The sequence below is a fragment of the Anopheles bellator genome, chromosome 2 (genome assembly GCF_943735745.2).
Source record: "Anopheles bellator chromosome 2, idAnoBellAS_SP24_06.2, whole genome shotgun sequence".
Lineage (NCBI taxonomy): Eukaryota > Metazoa > Arthropoda > Insecta > Diptera > Culicidae > Anopheles > Anopheles bellator.
Genome location: NC_071286.1, coordinates 30,969,228 through 30,987,365, shown reverse-complemented (window position 1 = coordinate 30,987,365; position 18,138 = coordinate 30,969,228). Strand labels below are relative to the sequence as shown.

The 18,138-nt window shown below is 50.1% G+C and overlaps 4 protein-coding genes across 4 annotated transcripts in view; 1 reads left to right on the top strand and 3 right to left on the bottom strand.

The window, feature by feature from the left end:
- Window positions 1–2,852, bottom strand: part of LOC131207364 (ras-related protein ORAB-1-like) — an 8,091-nt gene extending 5,239 nt beyond the window's left edge. Inside the window, exons 1-6 of the mRNA XM_058199976.1 lie at window positions 2,497–2,852; window positions 855–927; window positions 734–781; window positions 611–658; window positions 306–533; window positions 7–25 (exon numbers count right to left, since the gene is read on the bottom strand). Of these exons, the coding sequence (XP_058055959.1) occupies window positions 7–25; window positions 306–533; window positions 611–658; window positions 734–781; window positions 855–927; window positions 2,497–2,510 (430 nt within the window). The 5' untranslated portion in view covers window positions 2,511–2,852. The remainder of the gene's footprint in view (window positions 1–6; window positions 26–305; window positions 534–610; window positions 659–733; window positions 782–854; window positions 928–2,496) is intronic.
- A 343-nt stretch (window positions 2,853–3,195) lies between these two features.
- LOC131212601 (exocyst complex component 5) lies at window positions 3,196–5,495 on the top strand. The gene is made up of 2 exons (XM_058206524.1): window positions 3,196–3,287; window positions 3,357–5,495. Exons 1-2 carry the CDS (start codon window positions 3,255–3,257, stop codon window positions 5,466–5,468), a joined length of 2,145 nt encoding a protein of 714 aa, XP_058062507.1. The 5' UTR covers window positions 3,196–3,254; the 3' UTR covers window positions 5,469–5,495.
- A 48-nt stretch (window positions 5,496–5,543) lies between these two features.
- Window positions 5,544–13,098, bottom strand: LOC131207363 (uncharacterized). Its single transcript, XM_058199974.1, has 9 exons — window positions 13,014–13,098; window positions 9,327–10,232; window positions 9,147–9,249; window positions 8,803–9,080; window positions 8,395–8,720; window positions 7,064–7,238; window positions 6,607–6,927; window positions 6,330–6,438; window positions 5,544–6,241 (listed from the first exon to the last, which is right to left on the bottom strand). The coding sequence occupies exons 1-9, from the start codon at window positions 13,096–13,098 to the stop codon at window positions 5,623–5,625; spliced, it is 2,922 nt and encodes a 973-aa protein (XP_058055957.1). The 3' UTR covers window positions 5,544–5,622.
- A 1,761-nt stretch (window positions 13,099–14,859) lies between these two features.
- LOC131209945 (uncharacterized protein C14orf119) lies at window positions 14,860–16,656 on the bottom strand. The gene is made up of 2 exons (XM_058203119.1): window positions 15,717–16,656; window positions 14,860–15,658 (listed from the first exon to the last, which is right to left on the bottom strand). Exons 1-2 carry the CDS (start codon window positions 15,939–15,941, stop codon window positions 15,410–15,412), a joined length of 474 nt encoding a protein of 157 aa, XP_058059102.1. The 5' UTR covers window positions 15,942–16,656; the 3' UTR covers window positions 14,860–15,409.
- Window positions 16,657–18,138: the final 1,482 nt, after the last annotated feature.

The following is an 18,138-nucleotide window of genomic DNA, read 5'->3' as shown; positions in this document are numbered from 1 at the left end:
GAATGCCCAGCTGATTTGCCAATTCCTAAAAAGCACACAAAAATTAGTAAATTTATTTAATTTAGGAGCAGTTTCGTCTCGAGTGGTGAATATTTAGCAAGTAAACCCAAACCTACAGGCATTACATTGTATTGACTATTTACAAATTTATAATATGAAATTAAATTTATCCCAAACGTGGCATCTTCCTTTTTCGGGGAGAAATAGAGTATCTTTTTATAGAGAGTACAGCCACATATTTTGAAATTGCTTCTACGAGCAAACCGGAAGTAAATAACTCATTCTGTGTTTTCGTAGCTGCTTACCATTGCCGTTGTGGTGTCGACACGTTTCTTAGTTTGCAGATCACACTTATTGCCGACCAACAGTTTGTTGACGTTGTCGCATGCATAGCGTTCGATCTCTTCGAGCCACTGTTTGACGTTCTCGAACGAATCGTGATCGGTGCAGTCATACACGACGATAATGCCATGTGCGCCACGATAGTAGGACGACGTTATCGTACGGAAGCGTTCCTGGCCAGCAGTGTCCCACTGTAAAAGAAATCGCCATCAGCATACCGTTGGCTCGTTCTCGATCATCGTTTGCCACTCCACACCAGTCAACTTACGATTTGCAGTTTGATCGTCTTGCCATCCAGATCTATGGTTCTAATTTTCTAAAGAACAAGACAACAATAAGCGTTAGTGACAATGGTCCTTGCTATGTTGCAAAAAGTCTGCTTGTTACTTACAAAATCTACACCAATTGTGCTGATGTAACTTTCCGTGTACGTATCGTCCTGCGAAGGAGAGGATTGTTTCAAATTACTGTCGGTCTTTCTTCGGATTCGCTTTCTGCCAATGGTTACTTACAGCAAATCTTAGCAGAAGGCAGGATTTTCCCACTCCAGAATCGCCGATCAGCAGCAGCTTAAACAAGTAGTCGCTGCAAAAGATGTAAGAAACAAACATATCATAAAGAGGAATACGATAGACTGAAAGGTCCACTGGCTATTCCCAATCGACAGCAGATAAACCCGAGGACATGGGCGGAACACAGGCAAACAGCGACGAGTAGACGCGACAAACGTAATATTATCAGGACTTCTAACTGAAAGCTTCCCCCAATAGATACGCGGAGCGCATGGAAGCAACGTTCAAGAGCAATGCAAATGAGAAAACTAGTTTCCGATGCATGCTTTTTGAGACTGTAACTAATACAAAGACAAGAAAAGATCGACCTCCGAACCTAATGAAGTGGATTAAGGGCGATTAGCCGTCGCTTTCTATATTAATTGCGACGCGACACACTCCAAGGGTGTAAAGTTCATCTCATGCATTGCTGCTTCACCGCAAAAAGCGTCTAACTGCATCTTAGATTGTTTATTCATCGTATTTCTCCACTCGTTCTTCTATTATCCGTCTTCTTTGGACAACCATTTGTATTCTCCTTCGAAAGACAGTGGCAACAAACGGCGACACTGTTGATGCTGCTGGTTGGTGCGGAACGAAACACGACACTTTGCACACACAGAGTACCGAGCATAGTTGGCCCTGTTTTCGAGAATGACTCACTCACGGAACATCGAAAAATGGTTTGATTCGCGATCGAAGCATGGAATGCTTTATTTACCGATCAGCCTTCTAATGCCTGACCAGCAGCCATGGATGACACTTCGACAGCGAGGAGGAACCAACCCTTCCGGTGCTGTTCGGAATTCGGTACCGATATCGCCTTGATTCCAGCAAAACACGGTGTTTCGAAGGACGTAAGCAAACCTCACTCATTTTCGTACGATTCGACCAACTACGGATTAGGGGAACGTAAAATTTCGTCCGCGTTTCAGATATGTTGCGTCTCATTTCAACCGTCATCGTTGATTATCGCGCAAATCAAAATCGATGAGTGGCGCTCCATGGCATTCGCTTTCTCTTTCCCGCCCGTGTGGGTGCGGGCGAACGAACGGTTCGTCGGTTGACGAGTTTGCACGATGACGAATGACGATAATGATCGTGCTGACGATGACGATGACGATGACGCTGAGGACAGCGGCGGCGACCACAATGGTCTACACAGGACGGCGCTGCTGCCGTCGCTACAGCCGCCACGGGTAGCAGGGGTGCGAGAGCGGAGGAGGATGGCCAGCAGTGAAGAGGGGGGCACGGGAATTATTCGTCATCGTCACCACTCTCGTTGGCCCTTATCAGAGAAAACAAAATGCAACGGGAAACGAAAATCGTTGACCGACACTTTTCCGCCGAATATTCCTTCGAACGGGCCAGTGGCTCTTTGTCCCCGCGACCAACGTAAAGCAAACCGTGCCACGAAAGAAAAAGACTTCCAAGTGACTCGCAACGTACAATTGACGCAGTATCAGACCGTGTAGCACGGAAGGGGGGCAGGTAACGGAGAGAGCGCAAGGTGCTGAGAGACGTATAGGTGGATTCTTTTTGTTCCTCCCCTGCGGGCTCGTGGATATCCGTTCCTTTATGCACTCGATATGGGTTCACTTACTATTCCGGACTCATGTTGCGATGCGGGAATGCGTTTCCTTCACTTTGCAAGGTTCAACAAAAAACTGTGCGTCCACAACACTTTCAACGCAGGCTTCGTCGTCGGCCCTACTGATTTTTCTTTTTCTTTTCACCCTACAACACAGCACGGCCAAACCCTGCTTGTCGCCAGCGAATGGTCAGCACCGTCGTACGCGAGTGAATCTGTATCTGGCGACTTTGCCGTAGCACGTAACGATCCTATCACGATCCGGAATTCACTTTTCTATCCGTTGGATGCTTCGCACGCGAGAGAAGACCACAGCGAAGCGGAATTGCTGTGAAAATGTTCAACACTTCCAACTTTTCTCGTTTCTATCGCTCTTACGACTCCTGACACATCATCAGAAGGCGCAGGGTTGGCTGAGCACCTTGCGTAAACGTCTTCTCACGCTGCCAAGATCGCTAGAGTGCTTTTTGACAGGCCGTATTATAGCACTTGTTTCGGCTCACTCGCATCATCGGATATTTCACTTCAATCGTAATGCAAAAAGTAATAAAAAGTATTGTTAGGGCACCGATTTTTTTATATTTCATCGATCTGGAAACGAAAGAGAACACCCGAGATGGCACCGAACGAAACCACTGCATATAGCAACCTTGGCATGCGGTGGCAATCGGTTCCAGAATGTCAACAAATGATTTTATCATCCCAGAATTTGGTTGATCATTTTCGAGGCGTGACGTTGCGTTTCCGAAGCAAATCGAAGCAAATCCAGAATGTTATCGCAGTATGTGGAAGAACTAGAGCAGGTAAATGGTTTTCCAGCGGGACACTGTTTTGGTGCTATCCTGTTCAATCCAATTCCTTGCCGCCCACAGGATCCGTTCGAGGTGGAAGAATTCATCGAGCGACTATGCTGGCGAACGAACAACGAAATTGGCTCCGATCAGTTCGATCCCGATCTGCTGTATGAGACGTTCGTTGAAACCATAAAAGACATGAAGATTCTACAGGAACGGCAGCAACGAAAGTGTGACAAACTGGAAGAGGCGCTGAAGGAGGAGCAAGGGATCTTTGTGAAGGCGATTGACAAGTTCGTCGCGAAACACCAGGTATCGGTGGACTACTTCCATCAGCTGGACGAAAAGATCAACTCGGTCGCCGGCAAGGTGATCCATCTCGGCGAGCAGCTTGAGAACGTCAACATTCCGCGGAGCCGCGCGGTCGAGGCACAGCTACTGCTAAATCACATGACGGAGTTCCTGACGCCGGGCCCGATCGTGAACGACATCTACAGCGATAAGACGAAACTGTACGAGGCGGCCGATATCATACAGAAATTGTTTCAAATCTCGCAGGATCTACCGGCGCAGAGGTTTGCGAACGCGAAGAAAAAGATCGAAGCCAAGTATGACGACATCGAGATGCGGCTCATCGAGGAGTTTGCGACGGCCCAGAAGATGGAGAACATTGAGCGGATGAAAGAGCTCTCGGATATACTGTCGCAGTTCAAGGGCTACACGCAGGTGATCGATGTGTACATTGAGCAAAGCCAGGCCACAACGTACGGTGGGCGCGACGTGTTCGAGGGCATCGTGCCGCTCTGCCACAAGCACTACAAAATCATTCAGCAGGTGTTTAGCGCCCCGGACAAAGTGATTAGCAAGTTCATTCTCAACATCTACCAGCTGAAGATCAACCAGTTCGTGCAGACGAAACTGGACGATCGAAAGGACGAGCACAAATATCTGAAAACGCTATCGGAGCTGTACTCCCGCACGCTGAAGCTGAGCGCCGAGTTGCAGGAGTTTTTCAAGGGTTCCGACGATGATCTGCTGCAAAAGTTGACGGCTAACATCTTCGATCGCCATCTGGCCACCTATATCGAAGTGGAATGCCGTACGCTCGATGGTCGGTGTCAGGCGGAGCTGAAAAGATTTTACGAAAACAAAAACCACCAGAAAAAGCAGATCGAACGCTTCCAGGAACTGCGGCGTGATATGCAGGCCCTCATAGGGGCCCGCGCCAACATAAACATTGCCCAGATCGAAGACTACGGAGGGGAAACATTTCTTTCCGAGGAGCTGGCGATCAATTTGCTGCAACAGTCGACACTAGCGTTCGAACGCTGCTGCCTGCTGTCGAAGGAACCAGATCTTCCCCGCCACATTCTGAAATTGGCGGATATTTTGCTACGCAATCTGCTCCACGAGCATTGTGATTATGCGCTCGATCTCGGTCTGCAGGCCATACCGATCGCAGAATGCAAAAGCGTGCCCCAGATATACTTCATGGATGTGGCCCAAAAGTGCAACGCCATCGTGCACCTGCTGGAGAAGACGTACAGTGCGAGTGTGACCCCGAACGTGGTCGGTACACCACAGTACGGTGACTGCATTCAGAAAAAGCGCTCCTATCTCGAAACGGTGGAGAATAAGATCGAAACGGGACTGGAGCGCACGCTCAATGCCATCTTCGGGTGGGTCAAGAATTACCTGCAGAGCGAGCAGCGAAAGTCTGACTTTAAACCGGACACGGATGTAGACACAGTGGCATCGAGCGCGTGCCTCTCGGTAGTCCAGTATCTTAACCCACTGATAGGGCTGTTCCAGAAGACGGTCGATGGTGAAAATCTTGTGGCCGTGCTGACGGAGTTTGGCATCCGCTACCATCGTGTAGTGTTTGAGCACCTGCAACAGTTTCAGTACAACACGGCGGGCGCTATGTGTGCGATATGCGACGTTAACGAGTACCGGAAGAGTGCACGAGTCCTGCAGAGTCCGATCGTGACTCAGCTTTTTGATGTTCTGCATGCGCTTTGCAACTTGCTGCTCGTGAAGCACGAAAACCTGCAGGAAGTCTGCGGCGGCGAAACACTCAACTATCTGGACAAATCGGTCGTAATGAACTTCATACAGCTGCGAAGCGATTACAAAACGATCAAAATATCAAACTCACTCAAAGGAATATCCGACCAGAGGATGGTTTAGAAGAGGAAGCAACATTCGATGTTGACAGTCGGGAGTTAATATAGATAACATAATAAACCTACTCATAACTCGTAATACTCGTAATGTATGCGTAACTTTATTCAGCCGGGAAGAGCTATGTGGGAGTGATAGTAAAATTCTACCTCTACGTTGCTTATGCAACGATCGTCTGGGTCACCCAGTCCACGTACTGGTCGACTTTCGTGTAGACACCCGGCCACCCAGCTTGCCCACAGGGGGTCGGTCCGAACGAGACCAGTCCGATCAGGTACCAGTACTGAATCGACCCGGACGTATGAATAGCCGTCAATGGGCCACCGGAATCACCCTGGCAGGAATCTTTTCCCTGCTCGCCACCGGCGCACAACTGCGTCGATCGTAACGTGACTCGCTCCCTCTGATACACTTGGTTGCACGCATCCAGTGTCACCCCATCGACGGCAACCTTTTGCTTGACCGTGCTGAACCGTGCCGTGGCCGTACGTCCCCATCCGGCCACCTGCATCCGGAATCCAACGTAATTTCTCGTTCGCAAGTCGCTGGCCACCGGTAGACAGATCGGTTTGACGAAGTCCGAAAACGCCACCACGGTCTGTAGCCTCAACAGTGCAATATCGTTGTACTGTTCCGCGGAGGCCGGCACGTACTCCGGGTGGGGGATTTTCGCTACAATCGCAATGTCCAGGGGTGGCGGCGAACAGTCGACATCGTCACCCAAACCTTCGCAATCCTGCACCGTGGCGGTGTCCCACTCACCCAACCGCACCTCGGACCTGCGGTGAACGAGGGGAATGAAATAATGAATGATGAAGCGGAATAAAACATACAAGTCGCGACAGGGTTAGACGAGAGTATGCTCACAGATTCCAGGTAACCGGTATATCTTTCCCGTTGACGCAGTGAGAAGCAGTCAGAACGTAGCGATCGTTGATCAACACCCCGCCACAGTGAAAACCGGCAACGTTGTTTGCTGTTGTGCAAAGAGAAGGCGCGGACCATTAAGCTCAAAAGACCGTAAAAAACGCGTATCCGGTGTAAAACGCACAAATCTGTTCGAGAGCGTAACCCACGCATGTGTAGGTGCGGGGTTACAAATTTCACACATCATCGTTCAGTTCGGGGCTCCGGTCATACTTACGTTTTTCATACTTGAGCAGAGCGAGCCACGGAAACTCGTCGATTTTTGTGTTGACCCCACCATAGATACGGTCGCTGGTCTGGATGCCGCACTGGCCCGGGGCCGGAAGAAGCTCCGCACCAACACGGATCGGAGCCTGCACTCCGTCCGCACAGCAGACGAGCGGATGATTCTTGGCCGCCGACCAACCGCACTGGGTTCGCTGCAGGTAGACCCGATCGGCATCGAGCAGTGGTTTCTTCTGGATCAACGTGTATAGAGTTTTGCAATCGCGCAGCAATATACACTGGCCTATCCCACTGTCCGGCATGTTGCATTGTTCTGCGAAAAGAGTAACCGAATTGTTTGGCTGAGCCACTCCACGCACTCCACCGAATGCGTAGCCCGCGCCTATCGACCGAGGTTCAGCTGCGTGGCCGGCCAACCGATCGGTGATAACCGGGGCGAGATCACTTACGAGCCGAGACCGTGTTTAGTATCACCAGCAGCAGGCACGACAAAAACAAGTTCCTAGGTCCCACGCTCATCGCTGTTGTTACGTCTTGCCCGTTCGAAGCTCTGCGAGTAACTACGAAGCGCCGCGGAATCGTGACGATCAGACGATAGAAGATCACCGATTCGCGCTCGTGGTGCTCGGAAAGGCGAAAGGGGCGAACCCAGTGTTGTTAGCCCACCTATTCGCACTTCAATCGCCTCAAACGCAGCCCGGGCTAAGCAGCTGAGCTTTCGGGAAGTGTACATGAGCGATCGGGAATCCCGCCAGCGCGGTGATCTTTTATTGTCCGCTCGCCGGATTAATTACTGTGCCGCGATCTGGAACTTAACTTTTTTTGTTCTTACCTACCCAAATCGCCTTTGCTTAGGGGCGCCGAGCAGGACAGAGCAACTTGATTGCATATGCGGTCCCCCGCGATGCCTCTGCCCCACCCTTGCAGTTTGCCGAGTTTGTTGGTTTGTTTGATCGCCCGATACCGGTTTTCTTTCGTAACTGGTTTCTGCACTCACCCCGGACCGTCCGTCTGCCGTGCGAAGGTTAAGGTTCGGTCCCGAAAAAGTACGATCGCGACCGCACAAGAAATATTTCATGGCTACGTAGCGATGAAATGTTTCTCGTTTCATGTTCAAATCCAACGCACGCAGATCACGTGATCAAGTGATCAGTTTTTCTTCGAGCCATTCGAAATATTCTTCCCAGCAGTTCAAATCGGAATCTCGAAACCGTCATATTTTCCAACCATCATGAAGGCTTGGAGAAGAGAACATTAACTTCAACGGGCAGAAAAAGGCGCTGCATTTGGTAGCAGATGATGAAAATGATTCCAAATCGAAGTACAGCTTCAAATGCTGCTACCATCATCTATTGGTACCTCCAACCAGTGCCTAACCAATGAACATAGGCGAACGAACGAATCGAAAGAAAATGAAGTGTGGAGTGATCACTGAAGCAAGTGTTCCGACTGAGTTAGTTCCCCTTCGTTTGGTACGAAAACGAGTGTGTGCAGGAAAAGGCAAGCGGAGCAAGGCGCGGGGGGCTTGACCTTAGAATTGTCTCAAATCGTGTTAGAAATGGTATGGTTACATGGCAAGAAACCGCCTCGGGAAGATAGAAAAATACAGAGAGAGAAGGAAAAACAGACACAAAACAACGGACAAGCAGTCACACGATTCAGTCATGGATTGTGTTTTTAATTTCACTAGAGTGTTCGATCCCACCGGTGCATGTGTTGCCCTTTCCCGAGAGCTGAGGCTAATGAGACGCATCGGAATCTGCGCGGCCTACAACACAACGTTGGCCAATATCCACTCGATGTACGACGAAATGCGCGTGTAGACCCCGGGAAAGTTCGACACCCCGCAAGAACGCGGTCCGAACGACACCAGCCCCAGGAGGACGAAGCGATCGCGCGTGGACACGGCTTCGTTCATCAGCGGTCCGCCGGAATCGCCCTGACAGGCGTCTCGGTTCTCCTGGCCCTGCACGCACATCTGGTTGCCGGATACGATGATCGGATTGCGCGAGTTGACGCTGTAGCGGGCGTATGCCCCGGCACACCTCGTCGTATCCACGATCGGCAACCGGAGCCACTGTAGCGTCGGGCTCGGCACGTTACTGCCTGTGGAAGACCGAAAAAAAAGTACCCGATCAGTTCACCGTGGCATGAGTCGCCCCGATTGCGGAAGTCTCCCGACGCTTACGATTGTTGGTCGATCCCCAGCCGGCTATGATGCCCATCTGGCCGGTCAGGTTCAGCGCGTACGGTGCGTACTGGTCCATGGGCAGACACAGCGGGCTGATGATGTTGTACGTTTCGGTCGTCTCCAGCAGCTTGATCAGCGCGATATCGTTGGCGTACTTCGGGGTATCGTAGTTACCGTGCGGTAGAATCCGCTCGATCGCAAAGTCCTGGTAACGGGCGCTGCACCGTGGATCCGTCACCGCATTGCACTCCAGATCGCCCAACCGAACGCTGACGCTGTGGTAGAAGAAACAGATGAATCAATGATCCTATGCTGGCCACCACAGCTGGCGGAAAGCCTACATTTCGAGCTCGTCGATCAGATTCGTAACGCAGTGGGCCACCGTGATGACGTGCCGATTGGTGATCAGTGATCCTGCGCAGCGATATGTCACCCGTCCGGAGGCTACGAAAAAAGGAAGGATTTTGTGTCGTGAGGAAGTAAATAGGAAGTTTCCGTTGACGATAGAAGAGTGTACTTACTTCGATTGCGGTACGCTAACCGTGCCATCCACGGGAACTGACCCGGGACTTCGGTTTCACCACCAATGATCCTCGTGTTAACTGAAAGCCCACAGAGTGGTGTATTGACCGTCGGTGCATCGGGCAATACCGTGGGCAATACCGTGCCCACCGATTCCGTGGTCGTCGCCGGCAGATTTGTGGTAGGAATGGCCGGCACCGTGGTAGTGATACCCGCCAGCCGCACCCTGCCCGACCCAACGGTTACAGCGGGTCGTCCTGTGGTAGTGGTGGTCCGCATGATGGGCGCTATGTAGACCTTGGTGGGGCGTTCGGAATCGTAGCCGGGGTAGATCACCGGTGGACAGTTTTTCATCGTTTTCGGATCCTCAAACTGAGCGATTGTGTTCTGTCCACCCGACGCACCGGTCTGTTTGCCGCGCTGGATTACAGACTGGCCACGCTTTCGTGACATCGGTACATACTTTGGCCGCTCGGTCGGATGGTCCTTCGACCAGCGCTCGTGCTTTCGGTTGGTGTAGCCTTCATCCCAGCCGATCGCCTGCGAAGAGTCGTACGAGTAGTTACCGTCCCCGTCGTCGTGATCCTCGCTTTCCCCGCCGTAATCCACATCATGCAGCCAGCTGTCATCGAGCGGACAGCATACGTTCGGCTCGTTGTCGGTGCCGTACCCGCAGGCGAGTTGCTTCAGCTTCGAGTTGAAGTTCCCGTAGCTCGACTTGGGGCTCCGTAGCATTTCCAGTATCTTGGTACAGTAGCGCAGTTTCTTGCACCGGCAGTTGATGGCACTGGGCCGCGAAACGGCCGGTTCCGGTCGGTGGTGGTCGACGCGTTGATCGAAGCGAAACACCTGCGGTCCCGACTGGTCGTAGTAGTCATACTGGTTGCCCCAGGGGCTGGCGATCGCTGAAAGGTGGGGTGAAAAATCCCAACCGGATCACGGTTGGTGGACTTTGGTTATCAACACTGCACGGCTGCCTGATGAAGAGCCTTTCGTATCTCCCGCCGACCGTACAGATGGCTCTTTCCGTTTCCCCTTCGACCTAGTGCGAAACAGGCCGACATAAGCCACCGGCTGTGGTTCGGTTATGCGGTGCAGCGGATGTTGTGTTCGCCAAACGGTCAAGGCTATCAGACGTTACGTGGCCGAAGGGCACTCGTTCGAGCCTGCAGACCGATGTTATGCATGATTTCGGCCGCTTGGTGTAATGATGTAAACAGCCATTTTCCCATTGCCAAACCACGGAAGGACCACGGTCGGACGGGGTTAACATCGGAAGCATCTCAAACGGTGCGTTGAGCGCTCATTAATTCTCAGTTTTTGCTAATTTTACCAAGATTTGTTCGCTACCCGACGGGCCCAACGAACTTGAGCATCGTGGAGCAACGAAGTGACAGAACTCGTGACGTGAAGGTCAATGCTGTCGCTTCGCTGATCGCTGACTAACGATAGTCAAATGAAGAAATGAATTTACACTCAAGGCTGATCGCTGTTCTGTCGGCGATCGAGAGAAAAACGGCTTCACACTGAAACGAGTTTATCACCCTCCGAACAAAAAACAGACCAACAGAAACGAGTTCGAAACTGATCTACGCTAATCGTCGCAGGAATAGGGTAGGCCTAATATAACTAAAGACAGAAGAAAACCGGGCAGGTTTACCAAAAAGGAACCGTTCGAGGAGAAAAAGTCCATTAGTTTGAAACTAGGGTCCCTTCTGGGGCCGATTATTGTTTCAAGAACATTCACGAAACTTAGCCTTAAGATTATCAACTTAACTGCGCACACGCTGGCTCTAGCGCAGTATTCCTCTCGTTTTTTTATGCAATACTCTTCAATCAGACCGCATGATATACTGACTTGACCTTGACCTTAATCTTGAAACACATTTTGATATACTGCCTTGGTATGGTAAAAATTAAATTGAATCAGTCGCGCATGAACAAATGCTACCTCGAATCAACATTATTACCAACAAAGAGATTGTATTCGAATTAATTAATTCCTCTGTTTTTTTGTTGCTTCACGCAGTTCCTATAATTGCGGAAATGACTAACATTTCTGTGGTCACTCTCTTCGGCGAGCTCTTAACCCCGGAGCTCAGAGTCGAACGAATGATTCACTATCCGATTAATTTTTAGATTAACTTTGAAGCTTCACAACAGAAGATTCTTTACGGTGCTTCCAAACAGATTCCACCGGCTTTCCGCTCTGATAGTAGCGCTTGCCTAACATTGACCCGAAATAAAAAGGTTCGTCACTTATCACTAGCTTCGGTGCAAGTCGTTCGTTGTCACATTCTCATTGATAATGCTTTCACAATAACAAACATTCACGGGCCGTGGGACTGGGTTTTTGGGGTCGGTGATGGTGCAGACGGTTGCGCACGCGACCGGCCGTGGCAACATTACGGCACGCAGCATTGGCCACACGCGCACTGAAGCGGCCCCAGCCGCCCGCCCCGTGCATCGCGGATTTCACTTTCGTTTTCGATTCCCCGGCGCCGACACCGATGCCGGCCCGTCCCGGCGCACGTGGTCGGCGCCGGATTATGTGGACCACTCACAGCCAGCCCGCACTCACCTTCGGTTAGAATCGATGTTACGGCGAACACGAAAACGGCCAAACCAGACCAACATATCCGGCACATGATGTCCTTAGGTGCGTGCGCGCGCCCTATCAAAGGCGCCCGCTCTCACTGGAATTAAAACTGGAGCACTTGAAGGTTAACCCCGGTGGGCCTTCGCAGATCGATGAAAATTTGCTGTACCGCACTTTCGAACCCCGCCAATTCTGGCAGGGATTGCCCTTGACTTGCTTCCCACGGCCGCAGTCCGGCTACCGGAGGTGCTACGGGTAGCCTCTGTTGTTGACACTGCACTTTCTGCCCTTGGGGGTTGTTTTCTTTTATTTCCACACGTGCACCGGTCGATTTCGCGAATGTGGAAAATGTTTCACCGATCATGTGCGGCGACCATTGCGAACGCCACAAACTACATCGTTGGCAATACTTGAAGTTCACGGTCACATGTCACTCGCTGTTCACTCTAGGATTTTGAGCTGCTAACGAAGAGATTGCTGTTTCACCTATCTGTCTGTCTTGCAAAACTAATGCTTCCTGCTAACGACATTCACTCCCGTGTTTCGATCGCGATCCCCCAGACACCGGATACGGTACGATCGTTGATTTTTAACGGTTGCAAAACATCGACCAGCGTGGGTTTAAAATAGAATCACGCGCCACCCAACCGATCGCGCGCTTTATATAGTGGAACTCAGCGATCGCCGATCGCCACTGGTGAGTGACCCCGAAGCGTTTCGTCTGTCTGGCTTGGGCTTGGGTGGGAACGGTGGTCTTGGGTCTTGTGGTTCGCCCCACGCGGGTGGTGCTTTGTGCGTCCGCGAAGAAAGGGACTCACCGGTCCACTCAGCACCATGCTACCCGGCGGCGCTAGAACCTTGAAGGAAAACCCATTCCGCAGTCGGGCCACACGACGGTGTGATTGGTGCGTAAAATTATCCGCCGCGAACGAATCGAACAGAAAATGAGTTTATTCAACTGTGCCGTGGCCGCGTGAGTCAGCTGCAGGAGGAGTTGACGGTCGTTTGTCAACGGACGGATCTCAACCACGGTTCCGGGGGAATCCCCGACCACTAGAAGCCGGTCAATCCCGCGGGTGTAACCTACTTCCGCTGACATCCTCGGGCCATGCTCGCACCGGGAAGGATGCTTTACGAGGTGGCGACACCCGCCGAAGTTTTCCCTGAGTCATCTGCGAAAGAATGCAGGACCGGTCGGTTTGGCGTTGATCGCGCATCGTTACCATAAATTACTATGCTACGGCAAGTTGCGTGCTTTGTTTGTATGGCGAACAGATTAAACGCACGAGATCGTTCATATTAAGTAGGCAAAAAACCCCGACGAAACGATGGACTAACAGTGCCACGAGTTGTACGAGCCGAACGAGAACGTGTCCTTGGTCCGGCACAACCTTAATGGAAATGTGCTGCACACCGGCTCAGCAGCGGTTTGTGGCGCCAAAACAACCAAGTGGGGCGGAAAAAGCGCTATACCGCCGCGTGCAGCTACATTCTCGACTTCGTTCGAACGCATGTTGGCTGCAGGAAGCAGCGTGGCTTTGCAACACACAATCTGCGAGACAGTAACAGACCGAGAGGTTCACCGTTCCGAGTCGAGTTTGCGTAAGGTCAACGGACAATTGTGCTATTGGGCGATTTGGCCCAATCATTATTTCGGCCTTCTCAAAATGGACGATGAATTTACAGGTGCATTGAAAACTGCCAAATGACTTCTTACGGTTGGGCAGTGTCCAAACACATAAAATGTGCCTTGAACAAATAATATGCCAACGGTTTTCGCCTTGAAATTTTCCTATTACGAAATGAACCTATATTTGGCGTCGAATCAACCAAACGAGGATCGTGTGATGGTCGCGCCCCATTAGCATGGTGATGAGTGTCGATCGGCATAAATCAGCGGGCAGAACTGGATGGCATTCGCTAAACCAATCTTCTTTACAAATTAACCTGCTTTTATGAATGCATTATTCAATTGTTTGCCGTTATGATCCATCAGCGCGAGTCGAAAGCCAACCCGTGCACGTTGCATTCTCATTCTCAGCATTGTCCGACCTCCTCGCGAGGCCATAGACGCAGACGAAGGCAGCAGATAAAGTGGCCGCGAAGACGATGCGTGCGAACCCCGTTTGGCTACCGTTTATTCGTCTCGCCTTCTTTTTGCTCTTGGAGCGAGCAAAGCAAAGCCTTCACCGCGGTGCGCCGTTCGCCATGATCGATGATTGCCTAAATTAGACTCTCTGCTGGATGTTTTTCACGGTCAAGGTAGGTGATCTTTCGATCGGATTTTGGGGTGCCAGCGTTCTACCGTCGATGGATCATCAAGATCCGATGATGATCGCGCTCAAGATGGAGTTTGATTAGCTCGATCCGCGGTAGGGTAGGGTTGCTACTGTTGGTATATCGTTACGTCGGTGTCGGTGTGGGTTTCGAGGACCTACCGTACGAACCATGGCCAAGCGGACGTAATGTGCAGGCGGTGGTGCACTTGACGAGAGCTCTTCATGGGGCTACTCTCTCGCGGTCTGACTTTCTCTGTCTGCAGCTGTCCTTTGGGGGTCTGTTCTTTGCAAAAGCACCGCAATGACGCCTATTACTTTGTGGCCTCTAGACTGGACTTTCTCTGGGGCGCTGTGAAGTCAATGACAGTTCTTGGCCGCGGATTCTTACGTTTCGTGGTGTTTTGTCATTCATTAACCTTATTGAGTTCACGGCACAGAGTGCACCGCCAGATTTCTACACTTGATTCTTGACACCTCGCTGCTTCTAGCGATCTGCATAAATATGACCTTCCTTATCTGATAATGCTATTTCGTGTACATTCATTTAACACTATTGCAATCAGCGAGTATTGCATATTTAGGACAACGGAAAGGAAGTGCAAACGATGCGTTGTAGATTTATTCTTCGATTAGTGTAATTTATTCATATCAGTGTATATATTGCTCACATTCTCAACAAATGCCGACCACTGCCGCGTGACACGCGCCGATGCGCTTTTGATAATCGCGCTTGTTTGTAGTTTTTATTTGGAAACAACATTAGGCCTACGGTTACCGGGGTTGAACACCTCACAGTGTGTGAGGCGCCAGCTGGCATTCGCATATGGCATTGATTGGATTTTCTGGTCATCGCCACTAGCCTATAAATACCTGTATAAATACAAGATTCCTTCCTCCTTACTACTACGAGTCTTCTTGCTTTGATCTGCAACATACCTGTAGTTATATGGTTTAATGATTTAAATAGTGGAAAACGTGATTCTTACGCGCAATATAGAGGAGATTCTATACAACACTCGTTTGGTACCGCTTCACCGCTAAAATGGCTGATTACTAACGAGCAAATGACAATAAATAATTCTGTTCTCCGATGCCTTGTGATACTAGGCCCGATTGGCATCCCGATTATCTCTACAATCGGAAACATCCGGGAATGGTTGGAATGTGGTGTTTCTGTATCCATCTGTTCGATTCACACTTTCTTCTAATCTTCGTCAGCTACAAGAAGTGGCACAGGAAGGGTCGCCTCGAGGACAATTGCGGTTGCTTCCGTCAAATCATTTTCCATCAATTCTCTGGTAGTCGCTTCATCGGTCACTCCATTGCTGGTTCCGTCCAGCAGCTCGGCTCGTATTCGTGCGGCGATCGGGCCATCGATCTGCTCGAGGCGATCCATCACTTTGATCTTGAATTCTTCCGGCCACTTGATGGACCATTCGTTGAACAATTTTACCTGTGAGGTGAAGTACCGTTAGAAAAACTTTTTACTTTTCGCCGTTCAGAGACCTTACCCTACACTGAAACAAACTCATCGGTTTGTCCTGCCCGGGGTTCAACTGTGCCATTGCTCCGATGATGCCGTTTACGTGCGATGCTCCGCTATGTTGGCGCGACAAGTAGGACACCATGAAAGGAACGAAGTCTTCACGCTGGAAGTCGCTCCACTCTTCAAACCACTGCAAGAGATAGCGCAGTTCGCCATCCACCGTAAGATTGTAGGCTCCGTTAGATGCCATCTCGAACTGATGCTGCACCTCAAATGACGAGTGGCGCTGATGACGTGCTCTGGGTGAGCCCCTGATGCTTCGTGGTACTCCGATTAAGGCGCAGCGGATGCGAAGCAGATTTGCTCAATAAGCAACGAAACCTAAGCTTCTATGGCGCACCAGCAACCGCAAGACCGCAGAAACAGCGGCAGCGACAGAACACAACGGCACTTTGGCCGCTCTCACCAGGACCGGACCCTGAACTGATGGGTCTCTAGTCTTAGCGGGCCCCGTGGGTTATGTGCAACTGGAACTGTGCTATGCTGCGTCGGTGGTTGAGCTTTTGATTCCAGTTTTTCTCTCGCCACCACCTCCCGTCTATTGCATCCGCTTTCCTCGGCGGTCTATTTTCACCTTTTTTATCTCGATTCCTGATCTGCACACTCGACTCCCTGCTCTCCGACCCGGCCACTCTGTTCCTCGGCCCACCTTTTGTTGTTTCTTGCTATTTGTTTCGCTTCTTTCGCCTGCACTGTGATCGTTCGGGGCCAGCAATAATTGTGGAGAACGGACACGGGCAGGTCACGATATTGCAGTAGCCGCGGCGCACAACGAAAGGCCTTTGCACGGCCACTTCTCTTGCCTCGAACAGGACCACGCAAGAGCAAGATTACCAGTTTTGTTTGGATTGAAGGCGCAACTTTGCCTCTCCGATTATTTTTTCCGGCGGATAACAACAAAAGTGTCTAATGCCATTCCAAGTTCAGGCTTCGGCTTCGGCTCTCAACCCGATCACTGTCTCTCCCTCTCTCTCTCTCTCTCTTGTTATGCCAGTTTGCTCGTTTCGCGTTGTAGCTGCCCTCTCTGTTTAACTGTCTGTTTATCTTTTGCCTCGCTCTATCGCACGCAGAGAATGTTCCTCGAAAAGTGAGAAGTGAGATGAGAAAGTGAGAAGATTTTGGAGTGAGTGAGTGAGGGAGATCGAATTCGATTTCGAAAGAAAAATCGAAATCGACATCGAAATTTTGAATTGTCGGTTTGATGGTAAACATTATACACGGTATTTATTTATGTTAACTGATCACCGAATGATTGTACCAATTACCAAAAGTATCAGGTTTATAAAAAAAAATCCATTATTCATAAGCGTAGGAAACACATGGCCACATCGTAGGACCTAGATCAATAAAACCAAAATAGACCCAAAAAAGTAGACCATCACCGAGAAGCGATGCATGCCTAGAAAGAGAAAAAGATAGGATAATCTTAAGGAAAAATCACTATATAAGGCGTTAAAAAATGTTAGAATATATCCGATCTCATTAGCCGACGAAACGCTCGGGTCTTAAGTCTTTTACTCTTGGACCAGTTGATCCCACTACGGAGATCCTTCCGGATGTTGCCTGCTTCGTTTGCACCACTCCGTCGGAAGTCTAATAGTCGGATACCGATCTTCACTCGAAGCCTCCACTGGCAGGAAGTAGTGTACCCATCTACCCTGTCCGTCCCAGGCCAAAAGAGTCGATTAGCAAACGGTTTTAAGGCGTTGACAAAAAAGATCAGAACTGTAGGTGAACGCGAGGTCACATTGGACCACGTTCCTTCACGCGTTAGGTCTGCTCCGTAAAAGCTAATTTCTTATCTATCAGTTTTCGCAATTAATTCGCAGATTTAACGATCAATCACCCGATCCGTGCGGTTTCCGAGGAACGATAAACTTTATTTCTATTCCTTCTTTTCCAGACATTAATCTCCCACGAGTCTCGCGCACAAATTAATATCCGGATTTATTAAAAAATAATCGTAAATTACATATCACCAACTTAAATGTGTTTGATGGGTTCAGTATTTCTGTACAGTTCAAGCGAAATCGTTTCCCTAATGTCCCTTAAGTCTATAGGAACAACACCCTCGGAACTGACCATTATGGGTTTCTCCTCGAGCCGCGGCTGCGGACCTTCGATAATCTCCCGATTTAACTCACCACTCGACGAAGAATCAGCATAATGTGACACGCACTGAATTATTGTGATGCGAGAGTGCTTCGATTGAAGTATGACTGAGGCAGAAAAACATACACGATACACACGTCCCCATTACGACAATGTTAGACAATTTATTTTACCGTAACTTCATAGCGATTATTTTACGCAATCGATGCCTGCGCCCCGCCTGCTGTACAATATGTCCGTGGGTCTATAAATCTAACTCACTTTGTGTTTCGCGG